The sequence below is a fragment of the Phocoena sinus genome, chromosome 17 (genome assembly GCF_008692025.1).
Source record: "Phocoena sinus isolate mPhoSin1 chromosome 17, mPhoSin1.pri, whole genome shotgun sequence".
In the NCBI taxonomy this organism is placed as follows: domain Eukaryota; kingdom Metazoa; phylum Chordata; class Mammalia; order Artiodactyla; family Phocoenidae; genus Phocoena; species Phocoena sinus.
Window position 1 is genome coordinate 78,909,474 of NC_045779.1, and position 27,216 is coordinate 78,936,689.

Below are 27,216 nucleotides of genomic sequence, written 5' to 3' on the forward strand. Positions count from 1 at the left end.
CCCGTGCGCCACAACTACTGAGCCTGAGCTCTAGAGCCCGCAAGCCACAACTACTGAGCCCACATGCCACAACTACTGAAGCCTGCGTGCCTAGAGCCCATGTTTCGCAACAAGAGAAGCCACCGCAATGAGAAGGCCGCACATCGCAACCAAGAGTAGCCCCCGCTCACCGCAACTAGAGAAAACCCACGCACAGCAACGAAGACCCAACACAGCCAAAAATAACTAACTAAATAAATAAAAACACACAGAAGCTTCCTTAAAGGGGCTCCCACTGGCCAAATTGAGGATCAAAATAATGACAGTAAAGTATTATATTTCTTTGAATAAACTAGGAATCCATGAGACTACATTGACATAAATAGGTAAAGAGAAAGCTTTTTTCCCTACAATAAATGATAAAATTAGAAAATAGCCATTTGGAAACCATCACAGTAAAAACTAATTCAGAGAAAAAAACAATACATGCAAAAACTAGGGAGTGAAAGGTGGATGAGGAACAGAGTGTTTACATAGCCTCAAAGCATCCCCCCATAAAATACTTACTAAATACAAGAAGAAAAAGAGTAACCTGACAGGGAAGAAGCTTGGGCCACTCCATCATAATTAAGTGATCAAAATAAGCCTCTCCCGCGCTGAGACAAACTGACATTGTGCCACCTGATTGGACAGGATGAAAAGAACCCAGGATTTCCTCCAGAGCATTCCTGCCAGAAATGCACAACCTGAATCTAATCAGGAGACAACCAGACAAATACAAATCGAGGAACATGCTACACAATAGCTGGCAGTGGTCTGTCTCAAGGGCATGAAGAGCTGTTCCCACGTGGACACAAGAGGTGAGACAAAGGTCATTACTGGGGTGACCTGGGAATTTGAGGTCTCAGGGTCAAGGCTATGTGGGGGTTCTTTGTACAGTTCTTGTACCTTTAACTTTGAAATCACTTCCAAACACTTTGGATCTTTTAATTCACCGTGGGCATATTTAAGGCTCCCTAGCTGGTGATTACTGTAAACACATCCTTGATGCAGTCAAATCACGGGCCTGCTCATTAGTCCCCTGCTCACGCCAGTGGGCCCTGAAGGTGCACATTTCTGTCTCAGTCAAAAGTACCCACCAGGGCTTCCCTGGTGGCGCAGTCGTTGGGAGTCCGCCTGCTGATGCAGGGGACACGGGTTCATGCCCTGGTCCGGGAAGATCCCACATGCCGCGGAGCGGCTGGGCCCATAAACCATGGCCACTGAGCCTGCGCGTCTGGAGCCTGTGCTCCGCAACGGGAGAGGCCACAGCACGGAGAGGCCCACGTACCGCAAAAAAAAAAAAAAAGTACCCACCAGAGGGCATCATTTACCTAGGCTATCCACAATATTCTAATTCCATACCTTGAGGAATTTTCAACTCTTATGGCCTGGCCGGGATCTGTGTGTCCCGAGGATGTGGTTGCCTTGGAGAGGTGGCACGTCCTTGGACTCATCCATCCTCTTCCTCAATTTCCATGGGACTTTCAGGAAAGTTTAGATTGGGATTGAGGCTATGGGTCTCAGGCGGGGCAAGTCCCGGCTCTTGGACGTTATGACCGCCTGACTTCAGGGCCATATTTTTCCCTGTAAGTGGCTCTTCTGGGCATCACTGCCCCTAGAGGCTTCGTCCTAGCCCTTAGTGTGAAACAAAAATAATATCTATTAAGAGGCTTATAACCTATGTAAAAGTAAAGTACATAACAAATAACCCATGACTCAGGTAATAAGTGGGGGGAAACCCCGATATTAGAAAAGAAGAAAGGTCTCAAATCAATGACCTCAGCTTCTACCTTAAGAAACTAGAAAAAGAACAGCAAATTAAACTCAAAGTAAGCAGAAGAAAGGAAACAGTAAGGTCAAAGTAGAAATCAATAAACTTGAAAAAGAAAACAATAAAGAAATGAATTCAAAAGGTGGTTCTTTAACAAGACCAGTAAGGGCTTCCGTGGTGGCGCACTGGTTAAGACTCCGCCTGCCAATACAGAGGACACGAGGTCGAGCCCTGGTTCGGGAAGATTCCCACATGCCGCAAAACAACTAAGCCCGTGCGCCACAACTACTGAGCCCGCACGCCTAGAGCCTGTGCTCCGCAAGGAGAAGCCATCGCAATGAGAAGCCCGCGCACCGGGACGAAGAGTAGCCCCCGCTCGCCGCAAACAGAGAGAGCCCGCGCGCAGCAAGAAAGACCCAACACAGGCAAAAATTAAAAAAAAAAAAATTTTCGCAAACTGAACACAACCATATATAAAACCGAAAATATATCACGATCAAACGGAGAGTATGCCAGGGATACACTAGAAAGGCAATCACTGTAATTGATCCTGCTTTTCTTCCCGCGAAGACGGATGTTTGACAATCATGAAGAGGGAATGTAATCGGTCTGCTATCAGCGGCTGGCAGGACCCCCAAGGGACGGTGCCATGCCGGGGCCCAAAGCTTGTCCCTGCACGACCCCCACCACCGCGCAGAGCCCGAGGTCCCCGGCTTCCGGGCGGCAACCAATCCCACAATCCCCCGGGCTTGGCGTGGCCCCGCCTCCGCGCGCCGGTCCCGCCCCTTGCGCAGAGTCGGTAGACTCGGATTGGTCACCGGGGCTTCCGGTACCCTGGTGGGCGGGGCCGCTGCCCACCTGTAGGCGCACCACAAAGCTGAGCTAGCGTGGCGGAGCACGCCGACAAGCATGCGGGAGGACGAAGGGGTCGTTGGTGGGTCAGCCGGTGGCCTCGCCTCCGTAGGGTCGCCGATACTGGAGGCCGGCCCGAAGGCGGAGGCGGCGAAGCTGCTGCCTTTCCTGGCGCTCGGGGCGCGGGCTGACCTGCAGGCGGCGGCGGCGCAGCATGTGCTGGCGCTGACCGGCTCGGGGTCCGGCCGCACGCTGCTGGCCGGCCAGGCGGCACTGCTGCGGGCTCTGGTCGAGCTGGCGGTGGCCCCTGCTCCAGCCCCGGCCCGAGACGCCGCTCGCGCGCTAGTCAATTTGGCTGCCGACCCTGGCCTGCACGAGCCGCTGCTGGCGGCCGAGCCCGGACTACCTGCCCGCCTGCTGGGCTGCGCTTTGGACCCACAGTGGCCCTGGGCCGAGGAGGCGGCCGCCGTGCTGGCTAACCTCAGCCGCGAGCCGGTGCCATGTACTGCGCTGATGGCGGCGCTGGCGGCCGCTGAGCCCGGGGAGTCGGGCCTGGAGCGGCTGGTGCTCGCGCTGTGCACTCCTGGCTACAACGCCCGCGCGCCCCTGCACTACTTGGGGCCGATGCTCTCCAACCTCAGCCAGCGTCCTGCGACGCGCGCTTTCCTGCTGAATCACGACAGGTGAAGCCCAGGGCGCTCGCGGGGAGGGCGTGGAAATGAGCAGGGACGGCACTGAGTGGTCTTTCCCTCCAGGTGCGTGGTCCAGCGGCTGCTGCCCCTTACCCAATACCCGGACTCCTCGGTGCGCAGGGGCGGGGTGGTGGGGACACTGCGAAACTGCTGCTTCGAGCACCGTGAGTGGTGGCGAGGAAGTTGCCGTGTCGGGGAGTGGGAGGAATAGACTGGACCCTGGGGCCCCTCTGGACTGGCCTCCATTCCTGTTTCTCCCCAGGACACCATGAGTGGTTGCTTGGGCCTGAGGTGGACATTCTCCCCTACTTGCTACTGCCCCTGGCTGGGCCTGAGGACTTCTCCGAGGAGGAGATGGAGCGTGAGTGGCTTGGGTTGAGCCTCAGGGTTGGTCTGGCAGGAGGGGAGGCCAGTGGGGGGAGAGGCAGAAGGAAGTGTCCAGATCAGGGCCCCTTCTGAAACCTTCTAGCAGGGAGTTGCTGAACACAGATGGGCCTTACAATGGCAGGGTCTTGCCTAGCAGACCAGGGGCCAGCATAGGGACCCAGTGAATTCACTCCTAGGGCTGCCCGTTGACCTGCAATACCTGCCACAAGACAAGCAGCGAGATCCTGATGCCGACATCCGCAAGATGCTCATTGAGGCCATCATGCTGGTGAGCCGGAGTACTGCTACGTTAACGTCACCCCCCCCCCCCCCACACACACACACTTATATATTAGCACACTGATGTCTGGATAACCTCTGCCGTCTCCCAGCTGACAGCCACGGCACCTGGTCGGAAGCAGGTGAGGGACCAGGGAGCCTACTTGATCCTGCGCGAGCTGCACAACTGGGAGCCAGAGCCCGATGTGCGGGTGACTTGTGAGAAACTCATCCAGGTGGGTGCAGGGTTGGGGGAGTGGTGGATGTCCACAGTGTGCCAGCCAGCTGCTCACCTGCTTCCCCTGCCTGCCCTGCTGGCAGGTTCTCATTGGGGATGAGCCAGAGCATGGCATGGAAAACCTGCTGGAGGTACAAGTACCTGAGGACGTTGAGCGACAGCTGCAGCAGCAGGACCGCCAGGAGCAGAGCAGCGCGAGCGGTGCGGCAGCAGCTGGAGCTGTGGCCCCAGAGACGCGCTCAGAGGGAGCTGCACCCACCTGAGGCCCGCGAAGCCTGCCGCCAGCTCTGGGCCCACCTTTGCTCGCCATCCGTCCAGGCCTCCCAGACCGGGTCTGTGTGCAGCCGCCCGCAGGCCTCTGGGTCCCCTGGCTCTGTGCTCTGTTGGCTCCAGCAAGAATGCTGGTTGCTCAGAGGAGGACTGTTCAGCCAGAGCTGGCCCAACCCTATGACTTGCTCAGGTATCTCCACGGGGATGGCCAGCAGGACCGGACAGAAAAACACTGCAAGCCCAAGGGGCTAGCTGGAGCTTCCCAGTCCCAACGGTGCTACAGGGGTCTGGGCATAGGGGGGCACCCAGGTGCTTGCAGTGCCCCTTGGTACCAGTCCCACCCCAGGCCCCTCCATCCTGGGGCCCTGCCTGAGACCCAGCCTCAAAGGGCTCACCTGTTGAGGTTTTCACCAGCCACAGCCTGTCGTGGGGTCTAGCCAGGGCTGCACCCCTGTGGCCTGTCCTCGGAGCACTTGCTGGGTGTTCCCTCCCCTTCATGCTCCCCACCTTTCCACTTGACCTGTGCCCAAACCTGCCCTTCGCTCTTTGCAAGCTCCTCAAGTCCTATTTCCCAGTCCTGGGCTGAGCTGATGCCCTCGCTCTCCCCCACTAGCTAGGCCCTCTCGCTGGTCAGCTTGCCTGAGCCTCAGCTCCCCAGAGCCCCTTGCCTGCCAAGCTGAGAGCCTCCCTGATGTGCCTGCAGCCTTGCCCTGGGCTCGTCTTTCCCCTGACCACCCTCCAAAGCTGGAGACACTCCACTGGCAGGCCCGTCAAGGCTGGCTTCTTCGTGGGTGCCGGGTGCCTCCCTCCTCTGCGGTCCCCTCTCTCTTCCCTCCCTCCTGCCAGATAAATGAAAGCTCTGGCCTGGAGGTATGTGGACTGTTTTCCAGATGCCCCAAGGCCCGCGGCCCTCTTCCTGCGATGAGAAGTCCACACCGTTGGCTCCACAGAATAAACGCTCTATTTGGCCTCACCCCCACCCTCCCGCCCGCCTTCAGTTAACCAAGTAGTGTCCAGGCACGGTCCGGATGGCAGACATGGAGCATGGCGACAGCGGATGCCTGGAGGGGCTCACCGCACGACTGGCTGTCTCCGTTCTCCAGAGTCCCAGCCCGGCAGGGTCGCACCTCGTCTCGGGGGAGACTCCGTGGGCTCGGGCGCCGGACCAGAGGCACTCTCAAGGGGGGTGCACTGTTGCTGGGGTCGCCGCAGGTGCAGGAGCGGCCTTGGGGGATCTGAGTCCGCGCTGGGCTCCACGTTGTCTGGGGACGTTGGGAGCTCGGACTCCTCAGGCTTCTTTGCAACTGACCGGAGTGGGAGGGTCAGGTGGGGCGCTGAGGAGCCACCCACCTGCCCACACTGGTGGGCATGCAGCACCTGGTGTGATGCCGCTGAGCACGGTGCGGAAGAGCGCATGTGCGGCGGGCAGCCTCCCGTGCTGCGCGGCCACCTGCTGCAGGCCCAGGCGCGCTCGCGGGCGCAGCTGGCGCAGGCCTCGGATTAGGTCCTGGCACTCTGCGGGTGAGGGCTCAAGGATGCGGCCTACAGATGCCACTGCCCTCTCGCGCCCCAGCCCGCAGCCATCACGGCCAACAATGCTGGCAGCTTGGAGGGGTCATCCCATTCAGTCTTCCCAAACGGCCGTAGGGTGCCCGTGTTTCACATGTGGGGAGACAGGCAGAGAGAGGTGAGGCGGCCTGCCCTGGGCTAGTGCAGGGTTCAGGCTTAGCGGGGCCACCAACACATTTCCACCTCTCTGGACCCAGCTCTCTCTTGCCGCCCACCTGGGTGCGGGCTGGGACCGGGGAGGGACACGGTGGAGGCGCTCACCTGGGGACAGGCCTAGCCGTAAGGTGGGGCCCCGGCGCATCAGGTACAGCATGCGGTGGGGCTGGCGCTCCTTGAAGGGCAGCTTCCCGGTCACCATGGCGTAGAGGATGACACCTCTGGGGGCGTGGGCTTCCCAGGGCGTGCCCCCTCCCCTCCCCTCCCTAGGGGTCCTGGAGCCCATGAGGTGGCGCTCCCCGGCTCCACGGGTCAGCCTGCTCCCCGCTGTACTTGCGCGTGAGGACCGCCAGGGCTGTGTAGGCCACAGAGCCGCAGAAGGTGCTCAGCCGCGAGTTCTTAAGCCCCTGCCGATTGGCAAAGCCGAAGTCTGCAGGGAGCATACTGAGAGGGCATGGGGGGGGGCGGGTGAGGGGCGGGGTGTAAGTGGGCTCCTGCGGGGTGGCTGTGTGGTGGGCATGGGGTGTGTGGGGTGACTGCAAGTGTGGCTCTGGGCGAGGGTGGGGTGTAGGCCTCCTAGGGGGATTGAAGGACAAGGCAGACTGGGGTCAGAAGTTTGGAGCAAGCCAGTGTAGACACTGGGTGCCTGGCTGGGGCGAGAGTGGGGTATGCGTGGCCCGTAGAAGTCGAAGACCTCAGTCAGTTGGCGCAGGCTGGGGGCAGGGTTGTGGGCTGGGCCGCAGGCTCACCGCTCAGCTTTAGGAAGCCTCGGTCATCTAGCAGGATGTTCTCATGCTTTAGGTCCCTGCATGGGGAAGCGGAGGTGAGGCTGGGCCTGAGCTCAGGCGGCTCTCTCCATGCGGTGGGCGGGTGGGCTGGGCGGCGCCCTCAACTGCCATGCCTGAGTTGGGGCAGTGCGCGACGGCACTGACTAGCTGCCGGAACAGCCTGTGGGCCCCCTGCTCCAGCCCCGGGCAGCGGCAGTCGTCGGACACGGCATTGGTGTGCTCCGGCAGGTCACCACGGGCCGCTGGCTCCAGCACCAAGTAGGCGCGCCAGCTGTTCCGGTAGGTCTCGTAGAGCTGCACGTACTGGATCCCGCCCGCTTGCCATCACCCCGAGGAGGGGCCGTCAGGTGCACTGGATTGGGGTCTCAGGATGGGGCTGGGCTCGAGCGTAAGGGTCCCAGGAGGGGAAGGCGGCAGGCCTGGGCTGGGCAGGAGGGGACCAGGATGTCTTGGGGTCTCTGCCCACCACGTTCAGGTGCTTGTAGGTAGCACTGAGTGACGAGATCTCACGGGGCAGGAACTTGCAGGAGAACTCCACAGAGGCCTCAGCGGTGGAGACGATCTTGATAGCCACCTGCGGGGGTGGAGGGTGGCCACTGTGCGAAGACAACAGCCCCTCAGGGGCGGGATGTGGCAGAACAGGCCCTGTGGCCTTTGTGCATGTTGCTGACCTTGGCCGGGGCAAGGCTCGGTGAGCAGCGTCCTTGGCGGGCAGCTCTGGTCTCCTGCTCACTCCTGTCCCAGGCACTTATGTGTTCAAGGGATCCAGGAACTGGGAGTCATCAGCCTGCCCGAGCCTCGGCCTTCAGGGAGGATGCAGGACCAGGAGGGGGCCAGAGCACCTGGGAAGTGCCTGAGTGGGGTTAGGACAGGGGCCTCAGGGCTGGGCTGGAGGGTGAACCACGGATCCCCCACCCCATGGGGAGGAGGCGGCCTGCCTCTCCGTGGTGTGGCACGTGCCCCGCAGGTCAGAGGCCAGCTTGGAGTTGTGCTGTGTGCGCTCCTGCGTGGCATAGACCAGGTAGACTTTGGAGAAGGCCCCAGAGCTGATCTTCTTGGAGGAAGGCAGGTAGCTGTTGTCCCTGCATTCGCATACCTGCTCCATGAAGGCTCTCTGGTCCATGAAGGTCTGGTCTGACCTTCCGGAGGTCAGGGCACTGCGGAAGGGGTTGGGGCCATCCAGCTCACCGCAGGGCCTTGGGGATGGGGGACGGGAGGCGTGACTGAGGCCTGAGCTGTTAGCGGGACAGGGGTGATGGGGCTGCAGGAGGCCAGCTGGGACCTGCGCCCCCTCAAGGCTGCAGCCAGGTTTCTGAAGTCTTCCTGGGACTGGGGCAGAGACACGGGAGGGACCAGGACTGAGAACTCGGGGTGGGAGGCTAACACAGCTGCACAACCATAGACTGGCATGGGGGAAGGCAGGCTCTGGGATAGCAGGAGCAGATTCTAGAATGGAAGGTTCTGTAGCTGTACCTGCAGTGTGCCCTCGAAGGGGGTGTCCTATCCCCTAGGACTTGCTTGCCCTAAGAACATCTTGCTGGAACCAGCCCTGCCCTGCGTGAGGCCCGTTCTCTGGGGTGAGAACCCCAAGGGCCAAAAGAGGCGTTTTTTGGACGGTGCTGTGAGGCTTGCAGGATCTTATTTCCCTGACCAGGGATTGAATCCAGGCCTTTGGCAGTGAAAGTGCAAAGTCACATCCACTGGCCTGGCGACTTCTCTGGTGGCACAGCAGCTAAGAATCCACCTGCCAATGCAGGGGACATGGGTTCAAGCCCTGGTCCGGGAAGATCCCACATGCCATGGAGCAACTAAGCCCGTGCGCCATAACTACTGAGCCTGTGTTCTAGAGCCCACGAACCACAACTACTGAAGCCCACGCGCCTAGAGTCTGTTCCACAATTAGAGAAGCCACTGCAGTGAGAAGCCCACGCACTGCAACGAAGAGTAGTCCCTGCTCGCCGCAACTAGAGGAAGTCCATGCGCAACACTGAAGACCCAACGCAGCCAAAAAACAAAAACAAACAAAAAAACCACTGGCCAGCCAGAGAATTCCCAAAGCCACCCAGCCTTCCTCTGCTCAGGCCTGGAAGCTTCTGCCCAGGCCAAGACCTGCTGCAGAGGCCTTTCCCCCAGAGCTGTCTACACACTTGATGACACATCCCCAAGCAAGCAAGTAACCCTCGCCCCCGCCTGGGTCCACCTCAAACCCCCAGCTCCAGGAGAGATGCGCCAGCACGGTCCCTCCCTTCTCCTGGGCCCTGGAGTCTTCCGTGAGTGCTTTTACCATGGGGAGCCAATGTTTCCTAAGCGCCTGCTGTGAGCCAGGTGCTGTTCTAAGGGGTAACTACCAGCTCCCAGAGTCCTGCTCCTGTGTACAGACCGCACCGACGTGCCCGTCCTGTGGTAGGCAGTTCACACCCAGGATTTCAAATCTGAGTAACACCAAGCGATGCCCCCTTTCCAGACGACACAACTGAGGCCCAAGTCGTAGTCTCTCTTCTGTGAGCTGGACGGCACAGTGGCTGGGGGCTGCCGTCCTGGCAGTGGCTGGGGACTGGACTTGTCCCCACTGGGATCCACAGTCCACAGGGTACTCCCACTGCAGGGAAAGCCTTAGAATGCTTGGAATTGAACTGCTGTGACGCATTTTGTTATCCCTGTTGGACTGTGAGCTGCTTGAGAACAAGGCTGGCGTTTGATATTCCGTTGCTCACCCACAACCCTTGTCTAGCAAACTGCCTGGAGTATAGAAAATATGGGCAAACTAACTGGTTTGCTACTGACCTAGGGGTTAGGAAAAGAGAAGCTGCGCCAGGTGTTTCAAGGGGAGGGTAACGTTATATTTGTCTTTCTCTGTCTGACTTACTTCACTTAGCACGATAATCTCTAGGTCCATCCATGTCCCTGCAAATGGCGTTATTTCATCCTTTTTATGGTTGAGTAGTATTCCGTTGTATATATGTGCCACATCTTCTTTATCCATTCATCTGTCTGTGGACACTTAGGATGCTTCCATGTCTTGGCTGTTGTAAATAGTGCTGCTATGAACACTGAGGTGCATGTATCTTTTCAACTTATAGTTTACTCCAGATATATGCCCAAGAGTGGGATTGCTGGCTCATATGGCAACTCTATTTTGGGTTTTTTGAGGAACCCCCATACTGTTTGCCTTAGTGGCTGCACCACTTCACATTCACACCAACAGTGTAGGAGGGTTCCCTTTTCTCCACACCCTCTCCAGCATTTGTTATTTGTAGACTTTTTTTTTTTGCGGTACACGGGCCTCTCACTGTTGTGGCCTCTCCCGTTGTGGAGCACAGGTTCCGGACGCGCAGGCTCAGCGGCCATGGCTCACGGGCCCAGCCACTCCGCGGCATGTGGGATCTTCCCGGACCGGGGCACGAACCCATGTCCGCTGCATCGGCAGGCGGACTCTCAACCGCTGCGCCACCAGGGAAGCCCTGTAGACTTTTTAATGATGGCCATTCTGACTGGTGTCAGGTGGTACCTTATTGCAGTTTTGATTTGCATTTCCCTAATTATTAGCAATGTTGAGTATCTTTTCATGTGCCTATTGGCCATCTGTATGTCTTCTTTGGAGAAACGTCTTCTGTGCATTTAAAAAAATAAGTGTATTTATTTTATTTATTTTACTTTTGACTGAGTTGGGTCTTCATTGCTGCCTGCAGGCTTTCTCTAGTTGTGGTGAGCCAGGGCTACTCTTCGTTGTGGTGTGCGGGCTTCTCATTGCAGTGGCTTCTCTTATTGCAGAGCATGGGCTCTAGGCATGCTGGCTTCAGTAGTTGTGGCACGTGGGCTCAGTGCTTGTGGCTTGCGGACTCTAGAGCACAGCCTCAGTAGTTTTGGTGCACGGGCTTAGTTGCTCCGCAGCATGTGGCATCTTCCCGGACCAGGGCTCGAACCCATGTCCCCTGCATTGGCAGGCGGATTCTTAACCACTGCACCACCAGGGATGTCCTTTCTGTGCATTTTTTGATTGGGTTTTTTTTTTTTTATTGATTTCTATGAGCTGTTTGTATGTTTTGGAAATAAAGCCCTTGTTGGTCGCATCATTTGCAAATATTTTCTGCCATTCCATAGGATGTCTTTTTGTTTTGTTTATGGTTTCCTTTGCTGTGCAAAAGCTTTTAAGTTTGATTAGGTCCCATTTATTTTTGCTTTTACTTTTTTTTTTTTTTTTTTTGTGGTACGCGGGCCTCTCACTGTCATGGCCTCTCCCGTTGCGGAGCACAGGCTCCAGACGCATAGGCTCAGCGGCCATGGCTCACGGGCCCAGCCGCTCCGCGGCATGTGGGATCCCCCCGGACCGGGGCACGAACCCGTGTCCCCTGCATCGGCAGGCGGACTCTCAACCACTGCGCCACCAGGAAAGCCCTATGGCTGCTCATCTTGATTCCCACGGTCTGTTGGCATACTGGACGTGTGCCTCCGGTTTGCGTGTGTGTACCTTTTTGCGGAGGGTTCCTCGGCCCTGGGTCTCTCGGGTGTTGGTTGGGTGTTCAGTGTGTGTGCATGTGTGAGAGATATAGGGCATGACAGTGCCTGTGTGTGTCCAGGTCAGTCCCACCTGGCGTGCGTACCTGGACAGGTATGTGCTTGTGAGAGGACCGGCTTTGGGCGCACTGACGCGCCGAGCCGGCGTCGCCGATGCCTCTCCCGGTATGTGGGGCGGTGTCTGTGTGCCGGGATCATCGCGGTGTAAATGTCGTACGAGGACACGGCAGAGTGGGAAGGGAGCCGCGTCCTGCGCCTGCGCAGTGGCCGGCCGCACGCCTTGAGGCCGACAGGGCTGCCCTACTGGCGCCCAACAGTCAGGTGTGGCGGTCACGGGGCGGCCGGGGGCGGGGCCGAGCGCGAGGCGGAGTTTGCGCACTCTCACTCTCTGGGGTTCGGGGGACCGGGTGGAGAGGGCGAGAGGGCACCTCCGACCAGTGAGCGCAGAGATCGCTTGGGGGCGGGGCCGGGCTGCCGCGCGCCGGGCCACGGTTGGCTGGTGGGGGGGCGGTGGGCTCGCCGCGTGGCCCCGCCCACTCCGGTCAGCGGCAGGCGCGAGGGCGGATCCCGGGCTGCGGCCGCCGCGGCTCCTCAGGTAGACGGGGTTGGGGCCGGGTTTCGGGGCTGGCGGCGGTAACTCGGCGAGGCGCCCCTGGGGGAAGCCTGGGCTGCGGACTCTCGGGTCGCCCCCTTGGCCAGGCCGCCGCAGGAAACCGAGTCAGGGGGCGCCTCTCCAAGGTCACCAGGGGAGCGCGGAAAGGGTCCCGGGCGTTGCGGGGCCGAGCCCACCCCCTCCCCCGGGCTCAGGTGCCGCCCAGCTGCGCGCGGAGCCGCATTTGCCGCGTCACAACCCGGAAGAGCGCCCTGGGAGCCGAGCCGCTCACATTCTTCGTCGCAACGGCATGGGGAGCCCGGCCCCCGTGCCCGTCCCCTCCCAGGGTGGGACTCGGGGTACCTGGTCTCTGTGCCCGTCTCCTCCCTGGGGGCCGCTCGGTCCCCAGTCCTAGCGCCTGTCACTCCGGAGGCGTGTGGTCCACGTCCTTGCTTCCCCGGGGGGGAAAACGGGGTCCTCCCTATGGGAAGCTAAGCCTGAACCCGAGAGTCCCAACGCGCAGGGGCCGTTGTATTCGTTCCATTTTCTCTTTGACTGTAGGGCAGGGAGGTACTTTGTCCACAGTCCTGAGGATTACTGGTCATGTAAGGTAGGCGTGAAGCTAGAGGGCTGCAGGAAGTCCCGCTCTCAATCTAGGTGAGAGCTACGTGGTGCTAGGCCAGGGCTGGCTCCCAGTCAGCCCCTGGGCCCTTAGGCCCAAGTTTGGGTTCTGGTTTTCCTGGAGCACCAGCACAGCTAGGGCCTGAGGTTCCCCTTTGCCGGCCCAGCCGGGGTGGGGGTGGGGCTGACTGGTAAGCTCAAGGGCAGTGAGGCACAAAGGGGTGCGGGGGGGGCAGAGGGGGCGGGTGTGGGGATGTAAGTGGGAGCGGCTGCCTGGTGCGGGGGGCAGGTGGGGTTTGGGGTGGAGGCTGGCTGAGGGGACCACCCTGGAAAGGGATGGTGGTAGAGGTGGGGAAGAAGGTGGTCAGTGAGTCACTGTAGGGTGTGGGGAGGGAGATAGAGGAACAGGAGGGGGTGATGCTGACCTCTGACCCACGTAACTGAGTGCACGATGACACAGGAAAAGAGGCAGGTGAGGTGGGGGTCGGGGAGAAGTCGGGGTGACGATGGTGTTAGAGCTGTTGAGTGTGCGTGGCGATGGTGGTCCAGACGGAGAAGGCCAGCAGGCGCTGGGCCCCAGGAGACCCATGCGGGAATCATCAGTGTGGGACACTTGAGTGGTGGCATGATTGTGACGTGGTTGCCCCTGTGGTCCTGGCAGCCAAAGGGCCTGGGGATGCTGTTGTCTGCAGGGTCTTCGGCCATCATGGCTCCCGCGAGCACGTGTCTCTCGTCTCTCTTTGGTGTCAGAATAGGATCACCTGGAGCTGAGCTGTCTTGGTTACCTTGAAACCGACGTCCACGCTGTGGTGGATTGTTTGGACCTGCGTCTTGCTGTTTCTCGCTCCTCCAGGGCTGTTTGCTGCCTGCTGAGGGCCCTCAGGGGATCAGAGGTGGAGCCCGTGGCTGCTTGCCTGCTCCCTCACCTTCACAGCTGCCGCCTGTGCCTGGAAGCAGGTGTCTGTGCTTAGTTCAGACCCAGGGTCCACCGAGGCCCAGGTGGACAGCCGGCTCGCTGCTTGTCTGTGATCAGCAGCCCCAGATCTCGTGAGCCCCTTCGTGGAGCTGAGTTACTTGATCTTCTCGAGGTAGGGCCCCAGGAAGGCTCCTGCTCGGTGCTCACGGAATGTTGGCTGCTGGACGTCATGAGAAACGTGCTTTCTCCACTGAGCTTGAGGGCTACCCAGTTTTGGGGTGACACCGCTTAGCATGGCTTATGTTGAGAAACGGTGTTCTCAAAGGACTGTGCTTCCTGGGTCATCTGCCCAGGTTCTTGTCGGTGACTCTGGAAGTTGATTCCTTCTCTAGCTCCTGTGCTAAGAGAGGGGAAGACCCTGGGCCTTGTGTGTGGGTGGGGGTGGGGAGTTCCCGTGACCCCCCAGGGCCTCCTGACTTCCCAGTCTCCCCTCACACACCTACCCTCCAGACCAGCTCCTGGCTGCCTCTGGGCTGGGCTGTGTGTGGCCTCCTTGGCCTCCCACACCCACTTCTGACCCCCCTCCGGCTCAGCAAAGTTGACCCAGCACCTCTGTTAGCGTGTGCCAGTTCATGTGGCAGCCATAATACAAGTGGGCATCTTTCAGGCCAGGGGCTCTGTGGGTGGGGGCAGCACCTGGTGGGCATTACTAAATGCCATTGAATGAATGCTCAGTACAGGTGAGCGAGGAGGAGGGGTGGGAGAGGGAGGAGGGAGCTGCTTCCACGCTCACCCACAGCGTGTCCAGTGTGAGAGGACCCTGTTGGCCCTGCTCCGTGCCCTGTGCTGGGAGCATCTGGGCAGGTGTGGAGGAGGGCAGTGCAGGAGCCAGTCCCGGCGGAAGTCCCACCCCATCGCTGACCAGCTGCTGACAGCACGTCCCTCGCAGACCTGCTTGGCCGTGCAGATTAAAGGAGATGGTGCCTCTTCAGTGCATCCTGTGGGACGCGGGGAGCCTCCCAGACCCGTCCCGTCTCTGCACCCCCTTCCCCTGCAGCATGTTCACCTCGATTTGCCGGCAGCTCTGTGCTCACAGGTCTGTCTGCTCCACAGACCTCCTGGCCTGGGGCAGGGGCAGCAGGTGGAAACTTACAAAACCGGTCAAGCCCGGCTCTTCCACCAGCCACGTAGTTTATACTTACTTGACAACCACCTTTTTCCAGTGCTTGCTTTTTAAAAAGTCTAACGAGATCCCTGATTGACACGTGTGTTTTCTAATATCTGCACTCACGGGAGGGCTTCTGTAGACGATGTCGAGAGGCGGGTGACCCCGTCACGCAGCGCGACCATTTGGGCTTGTGGGGGACACTCCACAGGCTCTGCTGGTTGTCCGCACCTGTGTGGTGGCCACGGCACTGACAACGTCTGGTGCTGGCAGAGCGCGGCCGTGTGCAGGCCTCACTCCCAGCGGCTCACTCGTGACGCGGGCGGAGCCCAGTCCTGGACTGGCCGTCTGCATGCCGCCCTCCTTCTTGTTGGTCTTGTTGCGGATGAGCTCCTTTGTGTTAGTATGAGACAGATTAGCCTCTTGATTATGAACGGTTATGAACGGTTGGACCTGCTTTGTCTTCTAGTTACTTTATGCTCCACTGAGGATGGGGTGAGTTGTGAGAGTGTGGGGTTGTGGGCTTAGGTGTATGTGTATGGATATGGTCTTCAATTTATGTGTGTTTTTGACTTTCAGAAATTAAAAAATTTTATATAGTCCAACTGAACAACATTCATCAAGGTGTGTGGGCTTTTGTGTCTGGCTTAGAAAGTCCTTTCCTACTCCAAGACTATAAAACGTGTACTTGTATTTTCTACTTAGGACTTACATTTCATTTTTACATGTAACACTTGTATCCATCTAGCATTTATTTTGGGGTAAGGAAAGATGTAGGGAAGACTAATACTTTTCCCTAAGTCCCTAACTAGCTGTTCCAACACTATTGGCTAATGTCTTCATTATTTAAAACCCTCCCTTTCTTTTTCTTCCTTATTGGTGTTTATTTCTGGACTTTCTATACAGTTTTGTTGATCTGTGCACCTCTTCTTAGAACAATAGCATAGTTTTAATTACGGTAGCCTTTTAATACGTTTTAACATAACATAGGACAAATCCTTTTCACATACTTTTCAGAATTTAGTTGGCTACTTTTGTCTGTTGCTTCTTCATATGAACTTTGGAACCATTTTATCAAGTAGCCTGACTCACATATTTGTAGATGAAGGAAAATTGACAGTTGTACAATATTGAGTCTTGTGGGAGGATTTTGGGTCATTTCCTTCAATGAACAGCTTTTGTTTGTTTGTTGAAATTGCGTGCATACTAAGGATATAAACCACAACTTTTCTCCCCACTCACAGTGCGCTGGAGCAGACTGGCACGCACAACTGTCACTGTTTGGAACTGATGCCACAGTCCCCATAGGAGCCAGGGCCGCAGGAACACTGGGTCACCCGCTGGAGGGGTGTGCTAAGGGACTGGCCCTTGAGGAATGAGTGGGTTTCCCGGGGTGGAGGGGAGGGCAGGGCACGGTACTTGTAGGGACCAACAGAAGCAGAGGTGCGAGAGCCGAAGCCCTGGCCCAGGGCATTCAGGTGCTGGACGCCTGCAGCGTGAGGGGTGAGAGAGAAGCAGAGAGGGGCTTGGGTCTAGGTTGTGACAGCCCTCGTTGAAGGTGTTGGTTTGATTCTGTGGGCAACAGTGAAGATCAGTGAGAAGCGGTGTGACGTGATGTGACCTGCGTTTGACAAAGGCCAGCACTCAGCGTGGAGGAAGTGGCCAAAGGCAGGGTTAGGTGAGGCGGCCAGCAGGGATCAGCTCTCAGAGAAGGAGCAGGGCACCTGCTGTCTGGTGTGCGGGGTGGGGGTGGAGTGAGGAGGGTGGGGGGGGCGCTGACGTTGATCGTGGCATGTCTGTCACTGAGTGGTGGCCTCAGAGGTGTTCACTCGTTCAGTTGCCACTCCCTTAGCAGCATATTCAAAGAGCAGTGCTTGGACAAATGTCAGTTTATCAAGTTTTTCTTTTATAGATTTTGCTTTTGGTGTCAGTCATGGATATTTTCTTCCATGTTTCTTTCCAGAAGTTTTATAGTTTTAAGTTTCACATTTAGGTCTGTGGGTCACTTGGAGTTTTTGTGTGTGATGTGAGGTATAGATTGGAGTTTACTTATTGTATGTGGGTGTCCAGTTGTTCAGTACTGTTTGCTGAAAGACTATCTGTTCTCCACTCAGTTGCCTTTGTACCTTTGTTGAAAACTGGACATATAAGTCCTGAAGTCAGGTAGTGTAAGTTCTCCAATTTTGTTTGGTTTGCTTTTTTTCAGAGTTGTCTTGGCTATTCTAGGTCCTTTGCATTTCCATATGAGTTTAGAAGCAGTCTGTCAATTTCTACAAAAAACATTCTGGGATTTTGATTGGGAATGCCTTCAATCCGTAGATGCATTTGCAAAAAATTGTTATCCTTGTACCATATTTCTCTCCATTTATTTAAGTTTTCTTTACTATCTCTCACCAGGTCCATCTTTTGTCAAATTTATCCCCAAATATTTCATATAATTTTTGCTCAGTGGCAAATGGTGTGGCTTTTTCAATTTTTGTTTATTGTTAGTATATGGAAATACAGTTGCTTTATTGTTCTTAATTTTTTAAAAATTTATTTATTTTTGGCTGTGACCCTGGGTCTTCGTTGCTGTGCGCAGGCTTTCTCTAGTTGAGGCGAGTGGGTGCTACTCTTCATTACGGTGCGTGGGCTCCTCACTGCGGTGGCTTCTCTTGTTGGGGAGCACAGGCTCTAGGTGTGCAGGCTTCAGTAGTTGTGGCATGTGGGCTCAGTAGTTGTGGCTCGTGGACTCTAGAGTGCAGGCTCAGTAGTTGTGGTGCACAGGCTTAGTTACTCTGTGGCATGTGGGATTGAACCCATGTCCCCTGCGTTGGCAGGTGGATTCTTAACCACTGCGCCACCAAGGAAGCCCTGTACGTTGCTTTTTTAATGTTAATTTTATATCCTGTGATCTTGCTAGCTGACTTATTGATCTGGTTCCACTTGTAGGTTCTGTAGGATTTTCTGCATAGATGGCCACATCATCTGTGAATAAAAACAGTTTTACTTCTTTTTCAATTTGGATGCCTTATATTATTGTTTTCCTTGCCTTATTGCATAGGCTAGAGCCTCCAGTATGATAGTGAATAGAATGGGTGAGAGCAGACATCCTTGCCTTGTCCCCCATCTTACAGGGATTGCATTTAGTCTTTTACCATTAAGGATGTTCTTATAGGTTTCCCTTAGGTGCTTTGTCAGGTTGTGGAAGTTCCCTTCTATTCCTGTTTGTTGATAATTTTTATTATAAGTGGATGTTGGATTGTGGCAAATGCTTTTTCTGCATTTATTGAGATGATTATATGGTTTTTATTTTTTGGTCTGTTAATGTGACTTACATTGGCTGCACTTAAAAATACTCAACCAACCTTGCATTCATAGGATAAACCCAATTCAGTCATGATGTATTATCCTTTTTACATGTTGGATATGATTTGATAAAATATTGTCAAGAAATTTTGTGTCTATGAGGGATATTGGTCGATAGTTTTCATTATTTGTAGTATCTGTGTCTGGTTTTGTTATTAGAGTTATGCTGGCCTCAGAGAATCAGTTGGTAAGTGTTTTTATTTAGTTCGTTATTTAGTTTTGGCCGCATTGAGTCTTTGTTGCTGGGCGTGGGCTTTTCTCTAGTTGCGGCGAGCAGGGACTACTCTTTGTTGCTGTGCGCAGGCTTATTGCGGTGGCTTCTCTTGTTGCATAGCACGGGCCCTAGGTGTGCGGGCTCAGTGGTTGTGGCTCGTGGGCTCTAGAGCGCAGGCTCAGTAGTTGTGGTGCACAGGCTTAGTTGCTCCGTGGCATGTGGGATCTTCCCGGACTGGGGCTCGAACCCGTGTCCCCTGCATTGGCAGGTGGATTCTTAACCACTGTGCCACCAGGGAAGTCTTGGTAAGTGCTTTTTATTTTCAGTTTTCCTGGAAGAATTTGTGTATAGTTGGTATTGTTTCTTCCTTAAATGTTTGACAGAATTCCCCAGGGAAGTCATCTAGGCCTAGAGTTTTCTCTGTGGGAAGGCTTTTAACTACAAGTTCAATTTCTTTATTAGGTATAGGGCTATTTAGGTTATCTGTTTTTTCTTGAGTGAGGTTTGATAGTCTGTCTTTCAAGGAACTTGTCTATTTCTCTTATTTATTTATTTTTTGTGGTACGTGGGCCTGTCACTGCTGTGGCCTCTCTTGTTGCGGAGCACAGGCTCCGGACGCGCAGGCTCAGCGGCCATGGCTCACGGGCCCAGCCGCTCTGCGGCACGTGGGATCTTCCCGGACCGGGGCACGAACCCACGTCCCCTGCATCGGCAGACGGACCCCCAACCACTGTGCCACCAGGGAAGCCCTATTTCTCTTTTTAAATTTTTATAATTTTTTATTGAGGTATAATTGACTTGTCTATTTCTTTTAAGTTGTCCAATTTACTGGCAAAAAGTTATTCAGAATATATTCTTACTGTCCTTTTAATATCTGTAGAATCTGTAGTGATGTCACTGTTCTCATTCTTAAGATGGGTAATTTGTGTTTTCTCTCTTTTCCTGATCAGTCAGGCTGGAGGTTATCAAATTGACTGATCTTCTCAAATAACTAGCCTTTGGTACTTTGATTTTCTTTTTCTATTCTTTGTTTTTATTTCTTTGATTTATGTACTGATACTTATTATTTCCTTTTGCTTCTTTTGAGTGTCTAGTTTCTTAAGGTGGAATTTTTTTTTAGAAATAAATTTATTTATTTATTTGGCTGTGTTGTGTCTTTGTTGCTGCACGTGGGTTTTCTCTAGTTGCGGTGAGCAGGAGCTACTCTTCGTTGCGGCACACAGGCTTCTCATTGTGGTGGCTTCTCTTGTTGTGGAGCACGGGGTCTAGGCACACGGGCTTCAGTAGTTGTGGCATGCGGGCTTAGTAGTTGTGACTCGCAGGCTCTAGAGTGCAGGCCTAGTAGTTGTGGTGCATGGGCTTAGTTGCTCCGTAGCATGTGGAATCTTCCCGGACCAGGGCTCGAACCCGTGTCCCCTGGAACCCGTGTCCCCTGCATCGGCAGGCGGACTCTCAACCACTGCGCCACCAGGGAAGCCTCGAGCAGGCAGATTCTTAACCGCTGAGCCACGAGGGGAGTCCCTTAAGGTGGAATTTGATGTTGTTGACCTTAAAACTAAAACAGCCAGTTATTTTACCAGCAAAACGTGTTTACTTGGGAATAGCAGAGAATTGCAGCCATGGTATAGCAAAAACTATAGGCTAGTCCAGCAAACAAAGGAGAGGAAGTTACTTTACAGAGAAAAAGGAGGAAGTTGGGAGGGGCTGCTCTGAAGGAAAGTCCATGGGAGGGATGGGAGAGTTCAGGATGGTGATGGCTTCCCGGTGCCTGAGCTGAGAGGGCTCCCATCTGCTGGGCTTGTTGCCGGGCAAGGAGAGATCGTCCTTCCTCTTGCCAGGGTCCTAAAGTAGAGACATCTTCCTGCTGGGAATGCAAGCCACGACTCTCCTGCTGGGTCTGTGACTCACCTGGAGCGGTAGTGCACAGGAGCTCCCACGCTGGCCTCCGCACTCCCTGCTAAATTAGGTTTCTTTTATTCAAATTCACAGTCATTCTTCTTTTTTGATACAGACACTTGGTGCTATACATTTCCCACAAATTTTGATGTCTTCCTTTTCATTCATTTCAAAATGCTTTCTAATTTCATTTTTGATTTCTTTTTTGACTCATGCATTATTTGGAAGCATATCCCCTAAATACTTGGGGATTTCACAGATAGCTTTCTCTTATTGATTTCAGATTTAACTCCATGTGCTCAGAGAACATACCTTGTGTGACTTGAATTCTTTTAGGTTTATTGAGACTTGTTTTATTGCTCAGAATATGGTCAGTCTTGGTAAATGTTTCATGTGATTTTGGGAAAAATACAGATTCTACTGTTAATGAACACAGTGTTCTATAAATACTACTTAAGTTGGTTGACGGCACTGCTCAGGTCTCCTGTGCCTTTAGCAATCTTCTGTACACTTGTTCTGACAATTACCTGTGTTTTGGATTTGTCTCTTTCTCCTTGCATTTTTGTTAGGTTTGGTTTTGTGTATGTTGAAGCTCTGTTATTAGGTGCATAAATGCTTAGAATTGTGTCTGTAATCCACTTTGTCTAATATTAATATAGTCCCTCCAGCTTTTTTATGACTAGTTGTCAGCCTCGTTTTTCTTTTCCCATTCTTGTACTTTAGCCTTTTTATGTTAACATACTCAGTGTTTCCTGTGGTTTCTTGAATATATGAAATGCAATTATAATCTAAATGTCCTTAACTACTAATTCTTTCCTCTGTATCATTTCTGGGTCAGTGTCTATTGATTGATTGATCCTCATTATGGGTTGAGTTTTCTTGCCTGTTTGCATGTCTGGTAATTTCTTTTTTTAAATAAATTTATTTATTTACTTACTTTTGGCTGCGTTGGGTCTGCGTTGCTCTGCGCAGGCTTTCTCTAGTTGCGGCGAGTGGGGGCTACTCTTCGTTGCGGTGCACGGGCTTCTCATTGCAGTGGCTTCTCTTGTTGCAGAGCACAGGCTCTAGGCGTGCAGGCTTCAGTAGTTGTGGCATGCAGGCTCAGTAGTTGTGGCGCACCGGCTTAGCTGCTCCGCGGCATGTGGGATCTTCCTGGACGAGGGATCGAACCCGTGTCCCCTGCATTGGCAGGCAGATTCTTAACCACTGCACCACCAGGGAAGTCCCCACCTGGTAATTTTTGATTGGATGACAGACATTGTAGTTTTACTTTGTTAGTGCCAGATGTTTTGGTGTTCCTAGTGTTATTCTCAAGCTTTGTGCTGGGTTGTGGCTAAGTTATTTGGGAACAGTTTAATCATTTCAGGTCTTGCTTTTAGCTTTGTTAGGTGAAATCAGAATGGCATTTAGCGTCGGGCTAATCTTACTTGTTTTTTTTCTTTGTCTTTTTTTGGCTGCATGGCACAGCTTGCGGGATTGAACCCAGGCCGTGGCCGTGAAAGCCTGGAATCCTAACCACTAGGCCATCAAGGAACTCCCTAATTTTACTTCTTTACTGAGCTGAAATCTTTTTTAGTGCCCTTCCCAGAACCCTGTGAGTTTCCCCCGGTTGCTGGGAGCAGGCCTGTTCCTGCCTCATTGTGAGCTCCAGGGATTATTTGCTGCTAATCCTTTTGGGTGGCTCCTTTCCTGGCCTTGCGTAATTTCTTCTTCTTTTTTTTTTTTTTTAAATAAATTTATTTATTTATTTTTGGCTGCATTGGGTCTTCGTTGCTGCGTGCAACTTTCTCTAGTTGAGGCGAGCCAGGGCTACTCTTCGTTGCAGTGCGACGAAGACCCAATGTGACGAAGACCTCATTGTGGTGGCTTTTCTTGTCGCAGAGCTCGGGCTCTAGGCACGTAGGCGTCAGTAGTTGTGGCACGCGGGCTCAGTAGTTGTGCCTCGCAGGCTCTAGAGCACAGGCTCAGTAGTTGTGGCTCACGGGCATAGTTGCTCCACGGGATGTGGGATCTTCCCAGACCAGGGCTCGAACCCGTGTGCCCTGCATTGGCAGGGAGATTCTTAACCGCTGTGCCACCAGGGAAGCCCCCGTAATTTCTTCTTAAACATCGTGCTTGTATTGGTTTTCTATTGCTGTTGTAACAAATTACTACAAATTTAGTGGCTTAAACAACACATATTCATTATCTTAAAGTTCTTAAGATCAGAAGGCTGACATGGATCTCATGGGGCTCAAATTGGGTTGCTAGGGCTGTGCTCCTTTCTGGGGACTCTGGGGAGGATCTGTTTCCTGCTGTTTCAGATTGTAGGCAGAATTTGGTTCTTTATGGCTGTAGGACCAAAGTCCGTGTCTTCTTGCTGACTGTAAGCTGAGGGTTGTTCCCAGCTTCTATAGGTACCCACATTCGTTGGCTCAGAGCCTCCTTCCTCCATCTTCAAAGCCAGCCATGGTGGGATTTCTTCCCATGCTTTGATTTTCTCCCCCTTTTTCCATCTCAGCTCTCTGACACAGCTGGGAAAGGTTCTCTGCTTTTAAGAACTTAGGCTGGTCTCACCCACATAATCCAGGGTAATTTCTCCACGTCAAGGTCTGTACCCTTAATCCCATCTGCTAAGTCCCTTTGCCAGATAAGGTAACATATTCACATTCTGGGGATGAGGGCATGGGCATCTTTGGGGACATTATTCTGTTGCCCCTGTGCTGGCCAGTAAGTCAACTGAGTGACCAGGAGACCCTCTGCAGGTCTCTGGACTTCTCTCTGGTACTAGACCCTCCAAACTCCAGCAAGACTCAGGCTTCCCGATATGCTCCCCGTCCTAACTCTGGGCCTTCCTGAGTGTCCTCGGCTGGATGTGCCCTATAGGTGACGAGCTGGAGTGACCTCAGGGTTTCCTGCCCTTCGTTTCCTGTTGACCAACAGCCTGAGAACTATGGCTTCACGTGTTTTCTCCAGTTTCTTAGTTGTTTTGGTTGAGATGGCAAACGGGTCCATCCCTCCCAGGTGGGCTGGGGGCTGACGTCTCTTATGCTTGTTTGCGTTTGCTGCCACTTGAGTCGAGTGAGCACAGCTGTCTGCACTTGTGTGAAGGATGTTCCAGCTGGAGCTGGTTAGCCCCTTTTCTCTGAGGCGTGGACATAGCTGTATCTTTCCACAGGGCAAAGCCTCTGCCCCAGGAGCTGGCTGCTTGCCTTGTAAACTCAGACCAGTTCTGGGAACTCAGGATGTGGGTTCCATGTGTGGGGGTGCCTGCCTCTGAGAAGTGTCCTGTGGGCTTTCTGAAGCCTGTGGCTGGTGCACCTCACACCTGCCTGCCGGCTGTGGCGCTTCTGCCTTTCAGCTTTTCGGGCGGGGTGTTTTCTGCCACCTTCTTGCTGTGCTGCCAGTGGAATATGTGTTTTTATTTCTTGTTTTCCTTGTTATTTTCAGATCTTTCCAGAAAAGGGAAACACCTTGCTGATGCCACCAGCTTCAAACCAGTCCTCTCCACCTGCTTTCTGTCTGCCTAGGATTCCTGGAAGCTTCTGGTCTGCTAATTTTATCTTTTCTTGTTTTCTAGTGCTCTTGTGGGTTTGTTCTTTTAAAACATGCATCTTTTCTGTCATTTCACTGAGGTTTTGGTGGGATGGGTGAATGCTTAGGACCAGTGTGCCTTCTTGATCTAGAATTCTCACTTATTTTTTTAAAAATTAATTAATTATTGATTGCGTTGGGTCTTCGTTGCTGTGCACGGGATTTCTCTAGTTGCAGAGAGCCGGGGCTACTCTTCATTGTGGTGCATGGGCTTCTCATTGCAGTGGCTTCTCTCCTTGTGGAGCACGGGCTCTAGGTGCGCAGGCTCAGTAGTTGCAGCATGCAGGCTCAGTAGTTGTGGCTCACGGGCTCTAGGCGCACAGGCTCAGTAGTTATGGCGCACGGGCTTAGTTGCTCTGCGGCATGTGGGATCTTCCCGGACCAGGGATCGAACCCGTGTCCCCTGCATTGGCAGGCGGACTCTCAACCACTGCGCCACCAGGAAAGCCCTCTCACTTATTTTTAATTCCACCCCCAACCCTGTCCCCGCATTAGGTGACTTCTCACTGCCCCCTTCCCGTGTGGCCGCAACCAAATGAGCACATCCTCCATGCTCAGGAGCAAGGCCAGGCGTCTCTCCTTTGCTGCCTCCACCTTCAGCCTTTTCTGAATAGGTGGTGACTGGGGAATGAAGGGTGGTGACCAGCAAATCGAGGACACTAGCGTGGGAAAGCGGCACTGTACAGGCCCTTGGAAAGAGTGCCATAGGGCAAAGCCCTCAGAGAGAGTGCCATAGGGCAGAGCATGTGACCGCGTGGTGAAGCTGGGAGCCGCTTGCGTATTTCATGGGCTTTATCCTTTGGGTCCATCTGTTGCAAGTGGCGCTTCGAGGCGTGTGGTGTTTGGATCCCGTGTGCTGTTTGGATGGTTGGTTTCAGGCGCCAGGGAGCCCACCAGATCCCTGTGCTGCCCGCCCAGTCTCTCGGCCAGCAGGAGGCTCATTTAACATTGCGCTGGGATCTCAGGCATGGGGAGTCCCGGCCCCGCAGCCACCAAGGCAGTTGCTCTTGGCTCTCAGGGAGGGTGTCCCTGCTCCGCACAGACGGCCAGGAACACCAGAGCTGATGCGCACAGAGTGAAGGGAGATGCTGTAGCTGGAGGTGGTAACACGCTTGTCCAGGCCACCGTGGGCCAATCAGGACCGGCCCTAGTGGGCCGGCCACGCATCGGCTGGGCTGACAGCCGCTGGGGTGGAGGAGAGCCGGTGACCATTGCGGGGACGGTGCCTCCCGTCCTCCGCACGCCTTTTAGCCAAACTGTGGCAAAGACAGTTCCCCCAGGGCGAAATTGTTTAAACCTTGTGTTTTACACAAACACAGTAACTGCTCAAAAACTGAGGAGGCTTATGACTTAAATGTTGCACGTCTTGTTGCTCCAGGTTTGAAGACAGCTGTCCATGTTCACACCGGGCGAGAGGAAGCCACGGCCACAGCAATGAGCGAGTCATACGTGAAGAGTGAGTGTGTGGGGCTCTTGGCAGGTCTCCATGTCATGCCTGCCGGTTTCTGAGTCTGGGACACAGAGGAGCCCGTGGCATTGAGTAAACGTGCTTGGAAGGAATGGCGCTTGCACGAACACACTTTCTCTAAGTTTCCGTTAGAAAAAAAAAGAAAACAAAGCTCTCATCTCTGCAGATGCTGACGCAGAGGTCCAGATTTGGCCACAGGCGCAGTCTGGCGTGGGGGACGGCGTTTGCCTGGCACAGGGGGCTTCTTGCTCCATGTGGGAGGGTCCCTGAGCCTTCGTCCCTTCTTACAAAAGCCCCAGGGCTGGCATCCACTCTGGCTGGCCGCTCTGCTTGCAGCCAGGGCCAGCTGTTTGCTGAGGGCATGGCCCAGGGCGGGGCAGAGGCTGGGAATGGTGTTCCTGCCCCAGAGGTTCCATCCCCAGGGTGAGGGTCTGCGAACCGCTGGCGGGCACACGCCCGGAGCTCTCGGGGCACTGAGGATGGGGGGTCCTGTCCGTGGGGCGGAGGCCTGGATCTGAGTGTGGGGAGTCCCCAGGGTGAGGAGTCTGCGAAAGCAGCTGGTGGGACTGGGGTGCCGCCTGGCAAGCACAGGGCAGAGCGTGGGCCAGAGGGCCACCTGGGGCAGCTTCCGAAGGGGCCCTGAGTCTGCACCGCCTGCCTTTTATAGGAGCTCGGATCCAGCGGGGCCGGAGACATGGAGCAGACGTGGCCTGGGCTGGAAGGTCGGGGTACAGGTGGCTGGAGTGACCTCAGAGCAGGCGGCCAGTGGGTCCCAGAGATCCCGGCCAGCGCAGTGGAGGCTGCAAAGCGGCCAGGCGGGCGCGGCGGTCTCCTCCAGCTGTGGGGCCGAGTCCTCAGAGGCTGAGCGTAGCGATGGTGGGGTCGGGGCTGGGCCTGACTACGCCACTGGGCTTTGTCATGGCAGGGCTGTTCACCATTCTGCTGGACGCTGTCACCGACAAGGACCCTCAGGTGCAGGAGCAGGTGTGTGGCGCCCTGTGCGCCCTCGGAGAGTCACAGCCTGAGGAGGCTCTCCGCGCCTGCGAGGAGCACCTGCGGCTGCACGAGAAGGTATTGCTGCTCCTGCCGGGCGGGGCCTGCGGGGCGGGGTCTGCGCCAGGGGCTGCCGGCTGGCTGGGTCCGGAGTGCAGAGCCGTGCTGCTGTGGGTAGAAAATCGTACCTGCAAGTCCAAGCCCCCTCGAGGCGGGCAAGTCCAGCATAGATGACCCTCTTTGCCTCATGGCCTGTGGGTTGGTCCTGTCGTGGAGGGACCGGGTGGTGAGCACTGCAGCGTCCAGCCGCTCGCTCGCAGGCCCAGTGCCGCCATCCCCTTTCGCTGACCCGCTGGAGCCTGGACAGCCGTCCTCGCCGATGAGAGAGGGCAGCTCGCGTCCACCGCGGTAACGGGAACACGTGGACGGGCCTCGGAGAGGGGCTGTGGCTGGGTGGGCGCGCCGACTGGTCTCCGCAGAGATTGCTCAGAAGGGGCTCTGCCAGCTCCCCCTCTCCCGGGTCTCGGCTCCACGGTTCTGTGATGCTCTCAGCTCCTTGTGGTGGGAAATTGTTTCAGTTTTCCCCAGTGCGTGTTTTAGGCTCATTCCTGGGAGTTCGACTTTCGGTCTCAAAAGACCATTTTTCTTTTTGCTTTTGCCATTTGCTCAGTAAAAGAGAATCCCTATACGATATAAGTTATTTCTCTCTCATCTGTCAACTGCCGTCTCCTGGGGGAAAGAGCCGAGTCCTGCTGAGCGGCTTGGGCTGTGGCTTGATGACCTCTCCTCGTGGGGAGGGTCCCCTGCCCCCGCCCCGCTGTCCTAGCTGTTCTGGGCCTTTTACGTGTTCGTGGACTGCTGTTGAGACTGGGGGTACATAGGACGGGAAGGGCACCCTCGCGCTTGGGCGCGT

At 55.0% G+C, this 27,216-nt stretch overlaps 3 protein-coding genes across 16 annotated transcripts in view; 2 read left to right on the top strand and 1 right to left on the bottom strand.

The window, feature by feature from the left end:
* The first annotated feature begins 2,628 nt into the window (after positions 1-2,628).
* Positions 2,629-5,477, top strand: HGH1 (HGH1 homolog). The gene is made up of 6 exons (XM_032609351.1): positions 2,629-3,327; positions 3,400-3,500; positions 3,599-3,697; positions 3,900-3,991; positions 4,095-4,217; positions 4,303-5,477. The coding sequence occupies exons 1-6, from the start codon at positions 2,702-2,704 to the stop codon at positions 4,480-4,482; spliced, it is 1,221 nt and encodes a 406-aa protein (XP_032465242.1). The 5' UTR covers positions 2,629-2,701; the 3' UTR covers positions 4,483-5,477.
* Positions 5,478-5,730: 253 nt separating this feature from the next.
* On the bottom strand, positions 5,731-15,165 carry LOC116742269 (serine/threonine-protein kinase par-1-like). The gene is made up of 10 exons (XM_032609595.1): positions 15,123-15,165; positions 14,938-15,042; positions 11,604-12,207; positions 7,959-8,198; positions 7,472-7,598; positions 7,112-7,305; positions 6,964-7,028; positions 6,509-6,644; positions 6,320-6,435; positions 5,731-6,004 (listed from the first exon to the last, which is right to left on the bottom strand). The coding sequence occupies exons 1-10, from the start codon at positions 15,163-15,165 to the stop codon at positions 5,778-5,780; spliced, it is 1,857 nt and encodes a 618-aa protein (XP_032465486.1). The 3' UTR covers positions 5,731-5,777.
* A 10,096-nt stretch (positions 15,166-25,261) lies between these two features.
* MROH1 (maestro heat like repeat family member 1) overlaps positions 25,262-27,216 on the top strand; it is a 54,029-nt gene continuing 52,074 nt past the window's right edge. For all 14 annotated transcript variants that reach the window (XR_004346391.1, XR_004346392.1, XR_004346393.1 and 11 more), the window contains exons 1-2: positions 25,262-25,298; positions 26,236-26,381. Coding sequence is in view for 11 of the 14 variants with exons in the window: in XM_032609463.1 (XP_032465354.1) it covers positions 25,277-25,298; positions 26,236-26,381 (168 nt within the window). In the remaining 3 variants the exon portion in view is untranslated. The remainder of the gene's footprint in view (positions 25,299-26,235; positions 26,382-27,216) is intronic.

What these genes read in the sequence shown, in the direction of transcription:
- HGH1 (XM_032609351.1), top strand. Translation starts at nt 2,702, where the DNA reads ATGCGGGAGGACGAAGGGGTCGTTGGTGGGTCAGCCGGTGGCCTCGCC. An exon ending in AAACTGCTGCTTCGAGCACC is followed by an intron (nt 3,501 to 3,598) that starts GTGAGTGGTGGC and finishes GTTTCTCCCCAG; the next exon opens with GACACCATGAGTGGTTGCTT. An exon ending in CTCCGAGGAGGAGATGGAGC is followed by an intron (nt 3,698 to 3,899) that starts GTGAGTGGCTTG and finishes ATTCACTCCTAG; the next exon opens with GGCTGCCCGTTGACCTGCAA.
- LOC116742269 (XM_032609595.1), bottom strand. Translation starts at nt 15,165, where the DNA reads ATGCAGACGGCCAGTCCAGGACTGGGCTCCGCCCGCGTCACGA. An exon ending in GGGCTCCGCCCGCGTCACGA is followed by an intron (nt 15,043 to 15,122) that starts GTGAGCCGCTGG and finishes GCCACCACACAG; the next exon opens with GTGCGGACAACCAGCAGAGC. An exon ending in CACTGCCCCAACTCAGGCAT is followed by an intron (nt 7,029 to 7,111) that starts GGCAGTTGAGGG and finishes CACCTCCGCTTC; the next exon opens with CCCATGCAGGGACCTAAAGC.